Below are 14,560 nucleotides of genomic sequence, written 5' to 3'. Positions count from 1 at the left end.
TTGATTCTCCTCAATAGGCTCAGCCAGTGAGGGAGTGGCAAATAATAAAGAATTGGAAGATTTTACCCTTGAAGCACCACACAAAACTTCATATTATCTAATTTTTCAGAATGTAATATTTTATTTTAATAATGTTCTCACAACCTATTCAGTTTTTTTTGTATTTTTTCAGTGCAATATATTAATACATTTATTTTTCTTTGCTAAATTTCCAGTCTTAAAAATTTCACTCATTTTTTTCCATCTTCGTCGTTCTCTCATCAGACAATTCTTCATTTAATATCTTGAAATTCTAATTCACATAAATGTATTATTTGTTTAAGTTTAGAATTTTCCCTTTTATTTTTTAATGTTCGTTTTTAGATAACACAAATATTTTAATTTTTTGTTCGCTTATTAATTTATATTAATAACTTCTTAAAGACTGTAAGGCTCTCATTTGCACCATTTTTTTTTAATTTCAGCAGCCATACGAGATGTCAATTTTAGATGTCACTAATACTGTTGAAGTACATTTTCGACCTCTTCCTCCCGAGTGCAGTGAGTGCTTTTCGTTTCTGTTTTAAATTTACCACTAACAATCACAGATACCTACTATAGAAGAATCTTTCGTCCAACAACACACAGTATACATTTTATTGCGTGTAATTTCCAAATTCCTCTTCCATGAACAAACTCGTTAAATCGAAGTTTCAGAAAAACTGATAACTGATTTTGTTTTAGTAAAATAAAACCGTTTAATAAAATATAATTGTAGCACTGTAAATAATATATATATATATATAATTATTTTTAAAATACCTTAATGTGAAGTAAACCTTTCCCAAAAATTTTAAAAAGATTTTAAATGTTATGTGATTTCTAAACTAGACATACGAAGTCAAATGTTTTGAGGATTACGCATTTTTTATTTCATATCAATAATGGATGGTTCAACAGTTAAAAATTAATTCCCAAGATATACATTTACCAATAAACACAAATATCTAATACCAAGAAGAGCAACATGGTTTTTTTTGCTTTGTTTTTGGTAAGGTTACTTTACACGGACAAAGTTAATAAGCTCAGTTGTAAATACAAACTTTGGAATTATGTGGACAGCTTAAGCCAACGTGCATTGTAAATGACTGCTATAATTCTGACAGGTTTAGTTTTTCAAATAAATTCAAAAGTAAAAATTCTATATGGGCAGCATCTGTAAGGATATACAAACGGCGATAAAAACATAACATGAATGATATTAAAGGATCTAAGCATTACAATAAAGTACATGAATAACGTCTATGTAAAAGATTAACAAATTACAATAGAACATTACATGAATAACTTCAAAGTCATTTATGAATTACAATATAAAAAGAACATAAATAGCATCTATATGAAAAAATTAATAAATTACAACAGAAAAATAACATGTGAAAGAGTCTATGAATTACAATAAAGAACATAACATGGTTAGGATCTGCGTGAAGAGGTCCATGTACAACAATAAGGTACATGAAACGATGTGTATTCTTTTCCATAAATGTTAAAAATACACTTAGTTCAATGAAAAACACAAAATGAATACGTTTCAAAACAATTCTTCCAACATGTTAAGTCACTAGAATACTGCCATAAAATAAACATTTCAATACCTCATAATATGGGTTATATGCATTTCACAAGTTGCAACAAACTATCAGATTAGCACAACAATATTAACAACTAGATATAAAGAATTTTTTATATCCTTCTTAGTTAGCTTTAGTATCAATGGAATTGAAATATGCACATGTGTGTGTGTGTGTGTGTGTGCATACAGTTATTTTTTTTTATACAATATGCTAAGGGTACGAAAAGGTGCTGAACCTAATATGAAAAATATACGACAGTTTGGGCATAACTACACAGTACATTATAAGATTTAGATAGAAGCCCTTTTATGTAGTTGCTGTACTTACGCAGATAACCATGTAACCCTTACTTTCTGATTATTCCATATATATATATAACCTTTTCTTCAAATAAGTAATACAGTTTCAAAAATACCATACTTGAAAGGGAATTTAAAAATATCAGCCATTGGTTTTCATGACTTGTTCCAAAAATGGTGGATAAACAGAAACAATAGATTCCAGTAGAAAGTTATGTTAACTTGTATGATTTTAAGTTTAATTTTTGGCACCTTAAAACTATGCACTGGTAGAGTCATTGGTTCAAATATACATTTATTATATTAAATCTGTTCTAATAAATTACATTAATATCTTTCATTAGAATAACTTTTAATTTGTAATTTACATTTCTCTAATTTTTCATCAATAAAGTTTTTTTTGTTTCAGAGAATTATTTGGAAATTTATTTATAACTGTCATCTCAGAATGGATTGAAATTAGTCATACATAAAAAACAAGAATGTCTGTCATAAAAGATGCGTAATAAATGTATTCTGTACTGTACATTTATGGTCCTTTCAGTCAAGCTTGCTAACTACATGTAGGAGTCACTATCTCACTTGTTTAATCTTGGATATATTAAATTTCAAATATAGAATTACACCTACTTCTTAACAAAGCTCTTAGCTTCTAAGAAACCTTTCCAATTCACTCTATCACCTGTTTTATCTTGATTATGTTACTTTTGGAACACTTAAATTACTCCTATTTCCTGCTAAACTACTCCATCTGCTAAAAAACTTCCCAATTCACCATCTTACTTATTTTATCATTGAATATGTTATTTTTGTAAATGCTGAAATTACTCTTATTTACTCTTACGCATAAAAGATGCGTAATAAATGTATTCCGTACTGTACATTTATGGTCCTTTCAGTCAAGCTTGCTAACTACATGTAGGAGTCACTATCTCACTTGTTTAATCTTGGATATATTAAATTTCAAATATAGAATTACACCTACTTCTTAACAAAGCTCTTAGCTTCTAAGAAACCTTTCCAATTCACTCTATCACCTGTTTTATCTTGATTATGTTACTTTTGGAACACTTAAATTACTCCTATTTCCTGCTAAACTACTCCATCTGCTAAAAAACTTCCCAATTCACCATCTTACTTATTTTATCATTGAATATGTTATTTTTGTAAATGCTGAAATTACTCTTATTTCCTGAGAAACTACTCCATCTGTTAAGGAAACTTCACAATTCACTACAGGCAAACGAGATTGTACCTCACATCTTGAATAATTAAACAGCACCTTTTATTACCTACTACAAAAGTAGGAGCATGCACTTGACACATTAAAAAATCAAAAACATCTAACTCAATCATATCACATAGGTATCTTAATTAACACTTCGTATCTTTAATGATAAACACATAAATTACCAAAATTATCCAAATCAGAAATGTAAGGGGAAAATATATTTCTTGGCATGTCTCAAGCCTCACAAGTAGGTCACTGGAAAATTTTCCTTTTTTGAAACTACAGAGAAAATTGTAGTTTCATAAACAAAATTACAATTCAATATACGTAAACAACTTATATTTCACTAATAATAAAAATAAATTTATATAGCTATCTGTAAAATTTAAATTGAGAAATTTATTACTTTGAGAACGAGGACACAGGTTTTTACCACGCAAGTTGTAATGATCCTGGTAATGAATTTCAAGTTATTCACATGCTTTAAAGTGCTACAAAACCTATACTGGATAATTATGGTAATATTATGACTACATTATCAATCATTTTAAGACAATATTTTTGGTTAAAAATTAAAAGTTTATCTTCAAATTTACAAGTTTTTGAATTCATCTTGGTCAATTTTGAGCAAAAATAAATGAAATAAATGATGAGGGTCAAAAATTAGGATTTTTTAAAACAATTTTGAAAGTCTCACAGAAAGTCTTGATGTATACAAAATCCTGGAAGGAAACACCTGAGGGTAAATGGAAGATAATTTGAATATAGAATTAATCTAATACTTTTAGTATGAGTTAACTATTAACACAATCACAGATTTGATGAGCTAGACCATAAATTATCAATCAAACAAACTATTTGGACCAATAATTCAAACAAACAAGTGTAAGTTGTGGTAATTAGATGTTTATGTTTCTAGAAGAAAAAATTAACTTCTGAATTAATGCAATCACTGAATAAATAAACAATGGAAAGATATTAAAATGAAACACAAATTAACAACAACCATGCATACATATACTGTAATATGATCAATACAATCACGAGAAGTATTATCACTACAAAAACTTGTATCAAACCATATCTATTCAAAAAGATAGTAGCAATTGCATGACACAAACGTAAGGAATGTAGAAATAACTATATATATGATATATACAGGCTTAACTCCATGTGCAAAATGTGAATATCATATACAGGTTAACACTTTTTCCTAAAATGCCCATAGTAACATACATAAATAAAAAATTCCACCACTTAAGTTCAGACTATAATTACATATACAATTACATTTGGATATTAAAATCCTTTAAGAATCATGCAACAAATTACTGATTCTTTAGCAAAAGTTTTAAAACACCAAATGAGTGATATTTTTCTAACAGAAGCACCAAGAGGTAAAAAATTCTACTGATTCAATGCCTTTAAAATAGCACCTTATCTTATAGACATTATCTTCATTATATATATAAATATAATGTGTAAATGTGCTTAAAAAAATTAAAAACTCTGGGTGTTAAACAAATGTAATTTCATGTAAATGTTGCACACAAAAACAAAACCCAATAATTCCCAAGGTGCAACCACTTTAGTTGGCAATGGATCCAAATAAGTTACTATAACACAAATGTATTATTGTGCACTAGATTAAACAATTCAAAACTATTCACACAAGATTAATTATCAACTAACTTTCTCACAAAGAAGTGCATTGTGAAATGTTCACAAAGTTATGAAACAAACAAAATTAAATTAAAATGCAATGCATATGAAAAAAAAACAACCAATCAGCCATTGTTTACTTTACTCAACAAAGTACAAAAATGAAACAAACATAAATGTAAGAGTTAACTAGGAGCAGCTATTTACCTCCACCTCTTCTTTATACAGGTAAATTGATATATAACAACATTCTAGGCTTATTTTGTAATTGAAAAATAAAATAAAGAATATTAAACAGAAGAACAAGCACCTTAAAATAATGAAAGCCCTGAAAGTGCACCACTCAAGCCAAATCCTGTTAAGTACAGCAGAAACTAAATACTTAGAATTAGGTTTGATACCTAAAACAAAAAAAAGGTAATATTGTGCCTTTGGCAATTATTTATTATAAACTATTTTGTATGTAAGAAATTACTCATCCTTAAATGAACATGAACAATAATTTACATGGTAGTAAACTTTCTCTGCTACCCCACTGTATGCAATAACTCACTCCTAGACCTAAGTAATAACATAAATTACTAAAGAAAACCATTGTTAGTGACTGTAAGTAATAACACAAGTTAGTAAAGAGAACCTTTATTGGCAAATGTAAGCAAGATACACTTTCTGCTTATTATTACCAAATGCACACACAGTTAAACTTTTACTCCAATTAACTTAAGTTTCTTGTAAATACTATAGCTGCGAGTATAGAACATTTGTTTCAACACACCAAATTTGACTGAGATTATAAGATAAGAAAATATATCATCCCCAATTTACCTAGTTTGAACAGCATATGCTAGAAACAGTTACATTAATGCTAGCATACAGGTAAAGCATTGGTACTTGGTTCAACCATTTAAATATCCTTTGGCATTACCAAAAACTGAAAAACTTGTGTCTCATACTGTGAAAGTTATGAACAAAGTTCCTAAAAAATAAACATTATATCCAGCCTCCAATAAAACAAGATGGTGCACAATAAGCACAGTCTCCAATGAATCAAGTTAGTGTACAATAAACATTACATCCAGCCTATAATGAATCTAGTGGTATACAATAAGCATTATATCCAATTTCCAATGAATCAAGTTGGTGTACAATAAGCATTACATCCAGTCTCCAATAAACCAAGTTGGTGTACTACAAGCATTTATATCCAATCTCCAATTAACCAAGTTGGTGTACAACAAGCATTATATCTGGTTCCCAATAAACTAAATTGGTGTATATAACCATTACCCTCAATTTCTAATGTACCATGTTCATATACAATAAGCATTATATTCACTATCTAGTGAGTGATTACTATATTTGATCTATAATTAACCAAGTTGACATACAATAAACATAATAACCAGCCTCTAAAGGCTGATGAGTCTAGGCATTATAAGAAGCTCACTATCAAGCAGTTATGATAAGAGCACATAACAAACTTTTACAGATTTTTAAAGCATGAATTAGAAGTTTCTGTAAAATCTCAGCTAGCTTGAACAAATAATTAGTTAGCCAGTCTACTCTGGCTATTCAATCAAACCAACCCAGCACTTAGTATGGTAACTGAAAAACAGCCTACATAAAAAACAAGAAAACAAAGTTTTAACAATTCAATTACAAAGAACAAGTAGGTCATCATTACAACTTTTACCATCAGGAAAGATAGATTTCTAACATTTTAAAATGTCACAACCCTTTGTTTCAGCAGCTTTGTAAGCAAGGCAAAATAATTTTAAGTCCTAAAGCGCATCACTAAACTACAGTGACTTCTATAACAACTAGGTTGTGTTTGTCTACAACAGAACTTCACCACACTAGCTTTCCTTGGCTGGGAATAGTGGAGTCCACTACGGAATTTTTAGGTGTTGTGAGCTATTTGGTTCACCATAGTATACCAAAGATATACAGTTACCAAAAGATCTACACTGGAAAGTTACACTGAAGCTATGTTACTAAATAGTAGTATTGCTATTAATTTGGATACACAGCTAGAAATAACTGGAAAGGGTCATTGAGAAACCATTGTGATATCATTTTTGTGTGTTCACTTCTTGGTTAGACAAAAATGTTTCCAATGAGAGTCCATCATAAATATCTTGTAGCATTTGAAGGGAACTTCTTTTAGTTAACTCTTCAAATTGAAGTTTTCCCAGAACCACAAAACTACATTTACACAAGGATATTCACTCCACTAGAAAATGTGAATAAAATAATTATCACAGTATGATAATGGATAGCAATGTGACTAAAAAGGTTTTATCTGGCACCAAAAACAGTGGTTTGCTGTAACTGTTCAAACAGCAGACATCTGTGGTAATGGTGTAGTTTGGTCAATTTATAGAAATTATTTAATTCAAGAGAAGCCACTTGGTCTTGTACATTTGAATACCAAATCCTTAACATTACTTAGTTATAACAAAGATGTTCTGATCCAAACTCACTACATGCAGAGGCCAAAGCTAATAATGATACTGCAAGTATTACTGATGTGCATAAATGCTAAAGCTCTTGTTAAAGAGAAAAAAAGATCATTGTATTTATATTGCTCAGGTTACAATCTAAACCTTTGTCTACAGGACATTAAAATAGTGTAAATTGTTAATAATGGCACAGCTTTTATTTACGAGTTAATATAAGTAATACAATTTCACCAAAAAACGACTTAACGTTTATGAAAGATGATTAGTAATAAATGCTTCTGTTAACAGCATCTTTATGAACTACAAAGTTCTAATAGCACTCCAAATGAAATCGGTAAGAATTGAAATTATTATACAGCTAAAATTAATGGTTTGTTCGACAAGCTGGACATTTTTTCTTTTTTAACTTCTGGGGTCGAAGATTACTTAACTAGCATTTTCTCTTGCAGAGAACTTTTCTTCAAATCAAACAAATGTGACAATTCAGAAGGAATTCTGTGGAAATGACTTATTGATATCTCACTTAAAGGCTCTTAGGACAGTAGAACAATTTAAAGTTGTTTTTTTTACTAAGCAATTTCAAGAACTTCATTGGTATAGAAAACAGTTCAGATTAGGTGAGTGTAGCTGTAGTTGTTAACTTAGAAAACTTAAACTGCCAGAAATGGAAACTTAAGAAAAAAAATGACATCTTGATCAGCCAGATACCAATACTGTCAAAACCTCAAAATCATATTACCTACTGATCAGCCAGATACCAATACTGTCAAAACCTCATAACCATACTACCTACTGATCAGCCAGATACCAATACTGTCAAAACCTCATAACCATACTACCTACTGATCAGCCAGATACCAATACTGTCAAAACCTCATAACCATACTACCTACTGATCAGCCAGATACCAATACTGTCAAAACCTCATAACCATACTACCAACTAAAAGATATTTTTAAAATATTGGAGGATAATTTTGATTTCTCTTCTTTTCATGTCCAACTTTCAATGATTCCTAGTTTGATAAAACTGTATTTGTTACTAATGTGTTAATTAAAAAAAGAAAAGTGACTTCACTATTTATAGTGTCCATACCAGGGAATAAATATATGTTACTACTATTTTTCAGAAATAGCTGTAACAAGTGTTAATAAACTTCAAAGTTGTTAGTGTAAATGCAATAAACCAGCATTTAATAAGTTTTTGTAACCATATTTTGGTGCCTCAGTTTTCTTTCTCATAAGTAACACTAAAGATGTAGAGTCAAAATGCACTTGGGGTTTAATAAAAATACTACCTGTAACCAGTTTAAGGCAACACTTATTCCCCATCTCATAAATACCACCTTTCACAGTTATAATGCCAAGAACTTTAAATAGCAGCCAGCTACAACGGAAAGTTGAATAATAATATAATTACAGGCATATACGGAAACATGAGAGAAATAAATGCTTGAAAACCTTATGTAATGTGAAAAAAAATGACTGTTTATGGCATAATATTAAGTAGCTTAACAGCCCAACTTCACTAAGTGTACATGCATGATGAAGCCATAGGGCCTAAAAGAGTGTGTTCCATTTCGCATTTTCCTTGGAATATTCTATATTATTTCCAAGAAACAGTTGACAGAAAACTACATTACACTCACTAACTGTCACTTAGTTTCTAAACTAGCTAGATGGCTGAACACTTTATAAAATCTGTCTTTGGAAATCCATGTAAGACTACTATCTTTAATGTTTTTGTTAGTTTTTTTAACTGGTATACATTCATTTGTATACTTACTTCTAATTTTCACTTAAACTAATTACACAATAACAGCTTTGTGTTTTGCAGTGATTATCACTTGCTCTTCATACCTTGCATTTTCCCTCTGTCAACCACTCTTATCTAGTTGGTTATGTAATAATACATCATCTCCAACTTAAAAATAACATATTTCATTCAAATCAATCCCTTGTAACAACTAACTCACTAAATGTATCCTAATATAAACCCTCAACCTGATAGGAAGTTTTACATTTTACACAAACATGAAATACCATAATTCATTTGCCTGTAAAAATTAAATTAACTTTAAAATTTATCTATCTTCATGGCATTTTGATCTTTCATCTCTAATCCTCAAAACTCAGGCATCTCATACTGTTCAAATTTTTTCTCTCTCTTTCTAGCTGACAGAATAAAATTACATAACTACATCCTAAAAATAAGTAGGAATTCCACTTTCTAATGATGTATCAAGTAAATTGTCTAAGTAATCGAAAATATAAATCTACTTTCAAAAGGAAATTTAGAAAAGATAAATCCAGCATCTAGTTTGAGAAAGTTTGGAAGCCATTTTTCTCCATTATGAATGCAGTCAAAAATCAAGTAATGAGGATGTAATAACTCCATGTACCTCCACATTCCCTCTGAATGTAGCCATTAGTTACTACCCCAATTACAGTTGTAATATGCATGTAATTTCAATTCAATACAGATTGTAAATATATATATAAATTGGAATTCTGTTCTGAATCTTTCCTGAACTTTGTGTAAACCATTGAACACTCCAACTCTAAAAATGTTCTTAACTTACAACTTCTGAGCAAGTTATGATCTCTTAGCTTCCCAAGCCATAAACGCCCATGTGAAACTTCTACGCCATCAATCATTTCTAAATGTAAGCTTTCTTGCACAATTTCTGTTCCACTTATTTCTTATACCCTTACACTACAAAATTACAAAAACTAAATATAATTAATGTATATATGAAGATATTCCAACAAAGTATACTGCATCACCAATGTTATTAAGAAAGTTCTAAAAATGCAAGAAACTCCTATACCACACATATATCCTATATCACACATTCCCCAACTATATATTCTTATACATACAGCTATTACCTGTAGTGATAAACTGAATAAATCACATTTGATAAATTTCACTAAGTATATTTAGCACTGGGTCTAACAGCTAGGACTAGACAAAATCCTATTGGCCCTAATACAATATTATGAAAAAATGGATACCTACTAATATTGTACAAAAAGAAAAAATCAACTTAGTAAGGTAAAAACACTTACTGTAGTAAAACTTGTGAAACTTCATATTCAGTTTTGATATGAAACTACTAAATCATGGATTCACTTCCCTTGCAGTGAGAAAATATTAAATAAACTTTACTGCATCATAATCTATATGTAAGTAAAGCAGCTGCACTAGTTCATAAAAATTCTGTTGCTATATTATATATTCCTAAAAGTAAAGTTTAAACTCTGATGGTAATATTAATTTTATTTGAATATTTGTAAAATTCATATTCCTTTACTAGAAATAATAATATTCAGCTGCATTTAGTATAAAAAAATTTAGTAAATATTAACACATAAAAAGCTTTAAGAATTGAAACGAAAACACTTTTAGATCAATATAAAATACATAGCGCCAAAATTTGATTTAAACCTAAAATGACAAAGAAAGTAAATGTATGAAATAACAAATATCTGCTCAAATCAATAATATTGCATTTTTCACTGGAGTAACGCGTATTCATAGTGACCACATAAACCTTTATTAGATAAATCATCTACAATTTTTCTACCAAAAGAAACAGTCTTAATTTTGACTCAACAGCTTATGATTAAAATACCACAGCATAACCAAACAAGATTCTGTTGTTCAGCTAACGGTGTTAGTTGGATAAACAAATGTATAAACCAGATGGCAAGGTATGCATTAAAAAAAAATACTCAAATTTATTATTAATTTCCTTATTTTTACAACTGTACAATGTAAAAAAAAAAAGAGAGAAGCATAATAAATTGGAACAAATATTTAATATTTTACAAGCTGTAAAGGAAGTGATGCAAGACTCATTAACACTTTTTGCTAGGTCTTAAAAGTTCAATTAGCATTTATTCTCCTTGAGATTCAGTTTTCACAGCAATAAAACTACATGTGAAATTACTTTTAATAAAATTTACCTTCAAAATAAAAAGTACTCTACTTGGCAACTCTTTTCACCATAGTGAAGTATTTTTAGCAATAGCTGTAGAGCCACAAAACCATTTTTAAATTTATTTCTTCTGCAAGTGTTATTGTGTTAAGTTAAAACCATCAAAAACACGGTCTTTATTTGAGGTATTTAATCATCCATTTCTTCCATGCGGCAATGAATGGCAGTCTCTACAACTTCAAGACTCGCATAATCCAACTCTTTAATTAAGCACAGAACTGCTGACAGGATATTGGCATTCTGCTAAAAAATCCAAAACACAAATTGTGTCTTAGCAACAAGGTAGTTATTTTTCCAGTATCATTACATATATTCAACAACGTCCAAAACAAAACTAGTTTAAAAAGCTATGAAACATGCTACTGATTCTATACAAAATACACATATAAATGTATAATACATATACGTAAATAATTTACCAAGTAGCAATCTAGTCTGTTTACTCAGTCAGAGGAAGAAAATCTGAATTGGAAAGTTCCATATATGATTAAAATTTCCAAATGTAAAACAGCATTGTACATGTATTACCCAAAAAAAGTTCAGTAGCAAAACCAACACCACAATTTTGCACAAAAAAAGAAATTAAAATATAAAATACAAATACAAAATTATATGCAAACAAAAATCTTAATGCTATGGAAAAGTTATAATGAGAAATTGTTTTGATCCATGAAACTTGCACAACTGAATCAACTGTTAGCCTAAAACAAGTTCAACTTTATTTAATATGGTTACTGAAAGCTTGTATGGAACAGGGGGGGGGGGGTAATCACAGTTCAAAATATAATCTCCATATACTAATGAAGTGGTGTGACATGATGCAATGCACTAATGCATTTAGTAACTTTCAAACTGTTCAATAACATAATGCTGCCATGAGAAAACGTGTGGCTGGCGGGACATGTAAAAAGTCTTTTCAGAAAGAAGAAAACAAGGTTGTTAACCCTTTCATCACAAGCTTGGTATAATATACACAAGTTCATCTACACATTTGCACATGTCAAGTATTTGCACTACATCTTTTGATACAGTATGTGTATCTTCACAAAATTAGGTAAACTTTTAGTAAAGATTACAAGTTTTTTGTACACAACAAATCAGGTTTTTAATGAAATATTTTTACTAAAGATTTGTTTGTGAAAATAGAGCATGTTTCATTACTAGTCTGAATGCAAAGTGATTTCATATTATGATGAAGAAAACTGTTCTTCATCCCGTAATTCTCAAGTATGTTCTTAGAAGAGATAATCTTGCTGAGAAACACATGTAATATGATCAATAATCATGAAACTCCTTAATTAAATGTTGAGATACTTATCTTATGTGTACCTTACTAAGGACACTTGTATTAAAATACATTGTAAACTATTCTTAGGGGTAAAGCAGCAAAGCAATTTAAAAGAAGTCAAAATCTGAAATAAATTGTAATCTAAGTACCAAAACCTGATGAAAATAATAATAAATATGACAATATGCATTGACTTAAATCAACTTTAAGGTTCAAATTTTAAACATGTGTAAACTCATTTACATATATATTGCTATAATTTTGCTTTAATTTTATTAAAAAGTAAAAGTTAAACTGCAAAATTTAATACCTCTGCAAAACATCCTGAGTACTTTTCAAACATTTGTTTTGAATACGACTTTATATTTTGTTATTTTCTATACTCTAACCGTAATGCTATATACTTGCATATGCATTTTTTCAGTCATGCCCAGCCAACATTACATAACTCACATTGACACAGTGTATGTGCACTCAATTCACATATCCAATAATATAACTGATCTTTAGTCTTCCCTGACTTGTTTCAGTGAACTAGTACAGTCACATTTTAATTATTATACATTATATATGTATAGAAATGAATTATTAAACTTATTTTTCTTAAAATATAGAACAATAAATTTGGAAATAAAGCAAAAATTATCTTTTCTCACTATAACCTTTGAACTTGGTTGCTAAGCCTTTTAAACTTTTGCATGTAGAGGACATCAAACCAGTTTATTTTTTTTAGGTTTTATATATAAAGTCGAATAACCAAAATATCATCAATAACTATACTGATACAATAAGATAATTTATTAAGTTTAGTAACTAAGATGTATTTAAATTTAAAAATATATGAAACTTTGAACAGACTAAAGACATAACCTACCTTCATGAAATATAGGTTAAAAAGAATCTGGTAGACTTCAGATTAAAATGGCTGAGAAAACCACAGAGGGGACATTCTAAGCTGCCGATTGGTTATTCACCTCATATACTGTAGTAAGAGTATACAAGAGACTGTTTAAAAACATGAAAAAGAGTTGAATGGGGCCAGCGCATTAGCCATATCTCAGCAAAATAAAGGTTCTTGTTTTATATTCTAGCTTGTCAGTATTAGTAATTTGAGTTCCTAATTTGTACCAAACTATAAGAGTTAGTATTTGAAATTGCAAATGTCTAATTTTAAACAGTGCTGCTTTAAACACACAACGTGACTCATTAAGATCTATATTTAGGTGTGTTCTTTTAATATTTACTTTTAAATTGAGATATTAACTCATATATAACATTAAAGTTTGAATTATAATCTACAGTTTGATACCAAACATATTGACATAAATGTATAAAATAGAAATTCATTAAAATTCTGAATGCAAGCCAACAAACAGTTACATGGCCTTTGACCCATGACCCATCGTGAAAGGTTTAATGAGATATAGCAAAAAACAAAAATCAACATTTTGAAGAAAGGAATATTTAATGTTCCTCACTGAAGTTGACAAATTCATAAAACAATAGTACAAGTGGCTCCAAAGCCACATATCAGACAAACCAAAAACAATGCTCTAATGTACACTGTGAAGATTTCAGATACTACATAAAATACCTGACTCAAAGAAACCATTGCAATGGAGCAGGACATATCTCCTGGTACCAACAGCAATACAATAAACAAGCTTTTAGTGTTCATGAACCCTATGTTTAGAAACTTCCAGCTACCCACTGAAATCAGAAGCCATTTTTTATCACCAAAGAGTCTGGAATCACAGCAATTCTTTTAAAAGAATGTATCTATTCGAAATATCCATTGCAGTTCCAGTGGATCTATGTACCTTTGATTTACTTAATGATGAATCAATGTTCATGTACAGTATATGGTCTATAAAAAGCCTCTAAAAACCAGTGTGGAATATTAATTGCACTGTTTTTTGCAGAAGTTTAATATAATGGAAACTTCAGTATTGAGCAATAAGGTGTAATTGTGACTGTCAGACATAAAAGCAACTAACAG

The 14,560-nt window shown here is 29.5% G+C and overlaps 1 protein-coding gene across 7 annotated transcripts in view; it reads right to left on the bottom strand.

The window, feature by feature from the left end:
- Positions 1-887: 887 nt before the first annotated feature.
- LOC143225080 (uncharacterized) overlaps positions 888-14,560 on the bottom strand; it is a 57,448-nt gene continuing 43,775 nt past the window's right edge. For 4 of the 7 annotated variants that reach the window (XM_076453805.1, XM_076453804.1, XM_076453803.1 and 1 more), the window contains one exon: positions 888-11,516. In XM_076453805.1, the coding sequence (XP_076309920.1) occupies positions 11,403-11,516 (114 nt within the window). In that variant the 3' untranslated portion in view covers positions 888-11,402. Of the gene's footprint in view, positions 11,517-13,300; positions 13,544-14,560 lie in introns of those variants that run through there. The other 3 variants (XM_076453806.1, XM_076453807.1, XM_076453808.1) reach the window with 3 other exon arrangements.

Source organism: Tachypleus tridentatus, chromosome 9 (genome assembly GCF_004210375.1).
Source record: "Tachypleus tridentatus isolate NWPU-2018 chromosome 9, ASM421037v1, whole genome shotgun sequence".
NCBI classification, from domain to species: Eukaryota; Metazoa; Arthropoda; class Merostomata; order Xiphosura; family Limulidae; genus Tachypleus; species Tachypleus tridentatus.
Note: the sequence above shows the minus strand (reverse complement) of the source record. Positions and strands in the feature narration are given on the sequence as shown.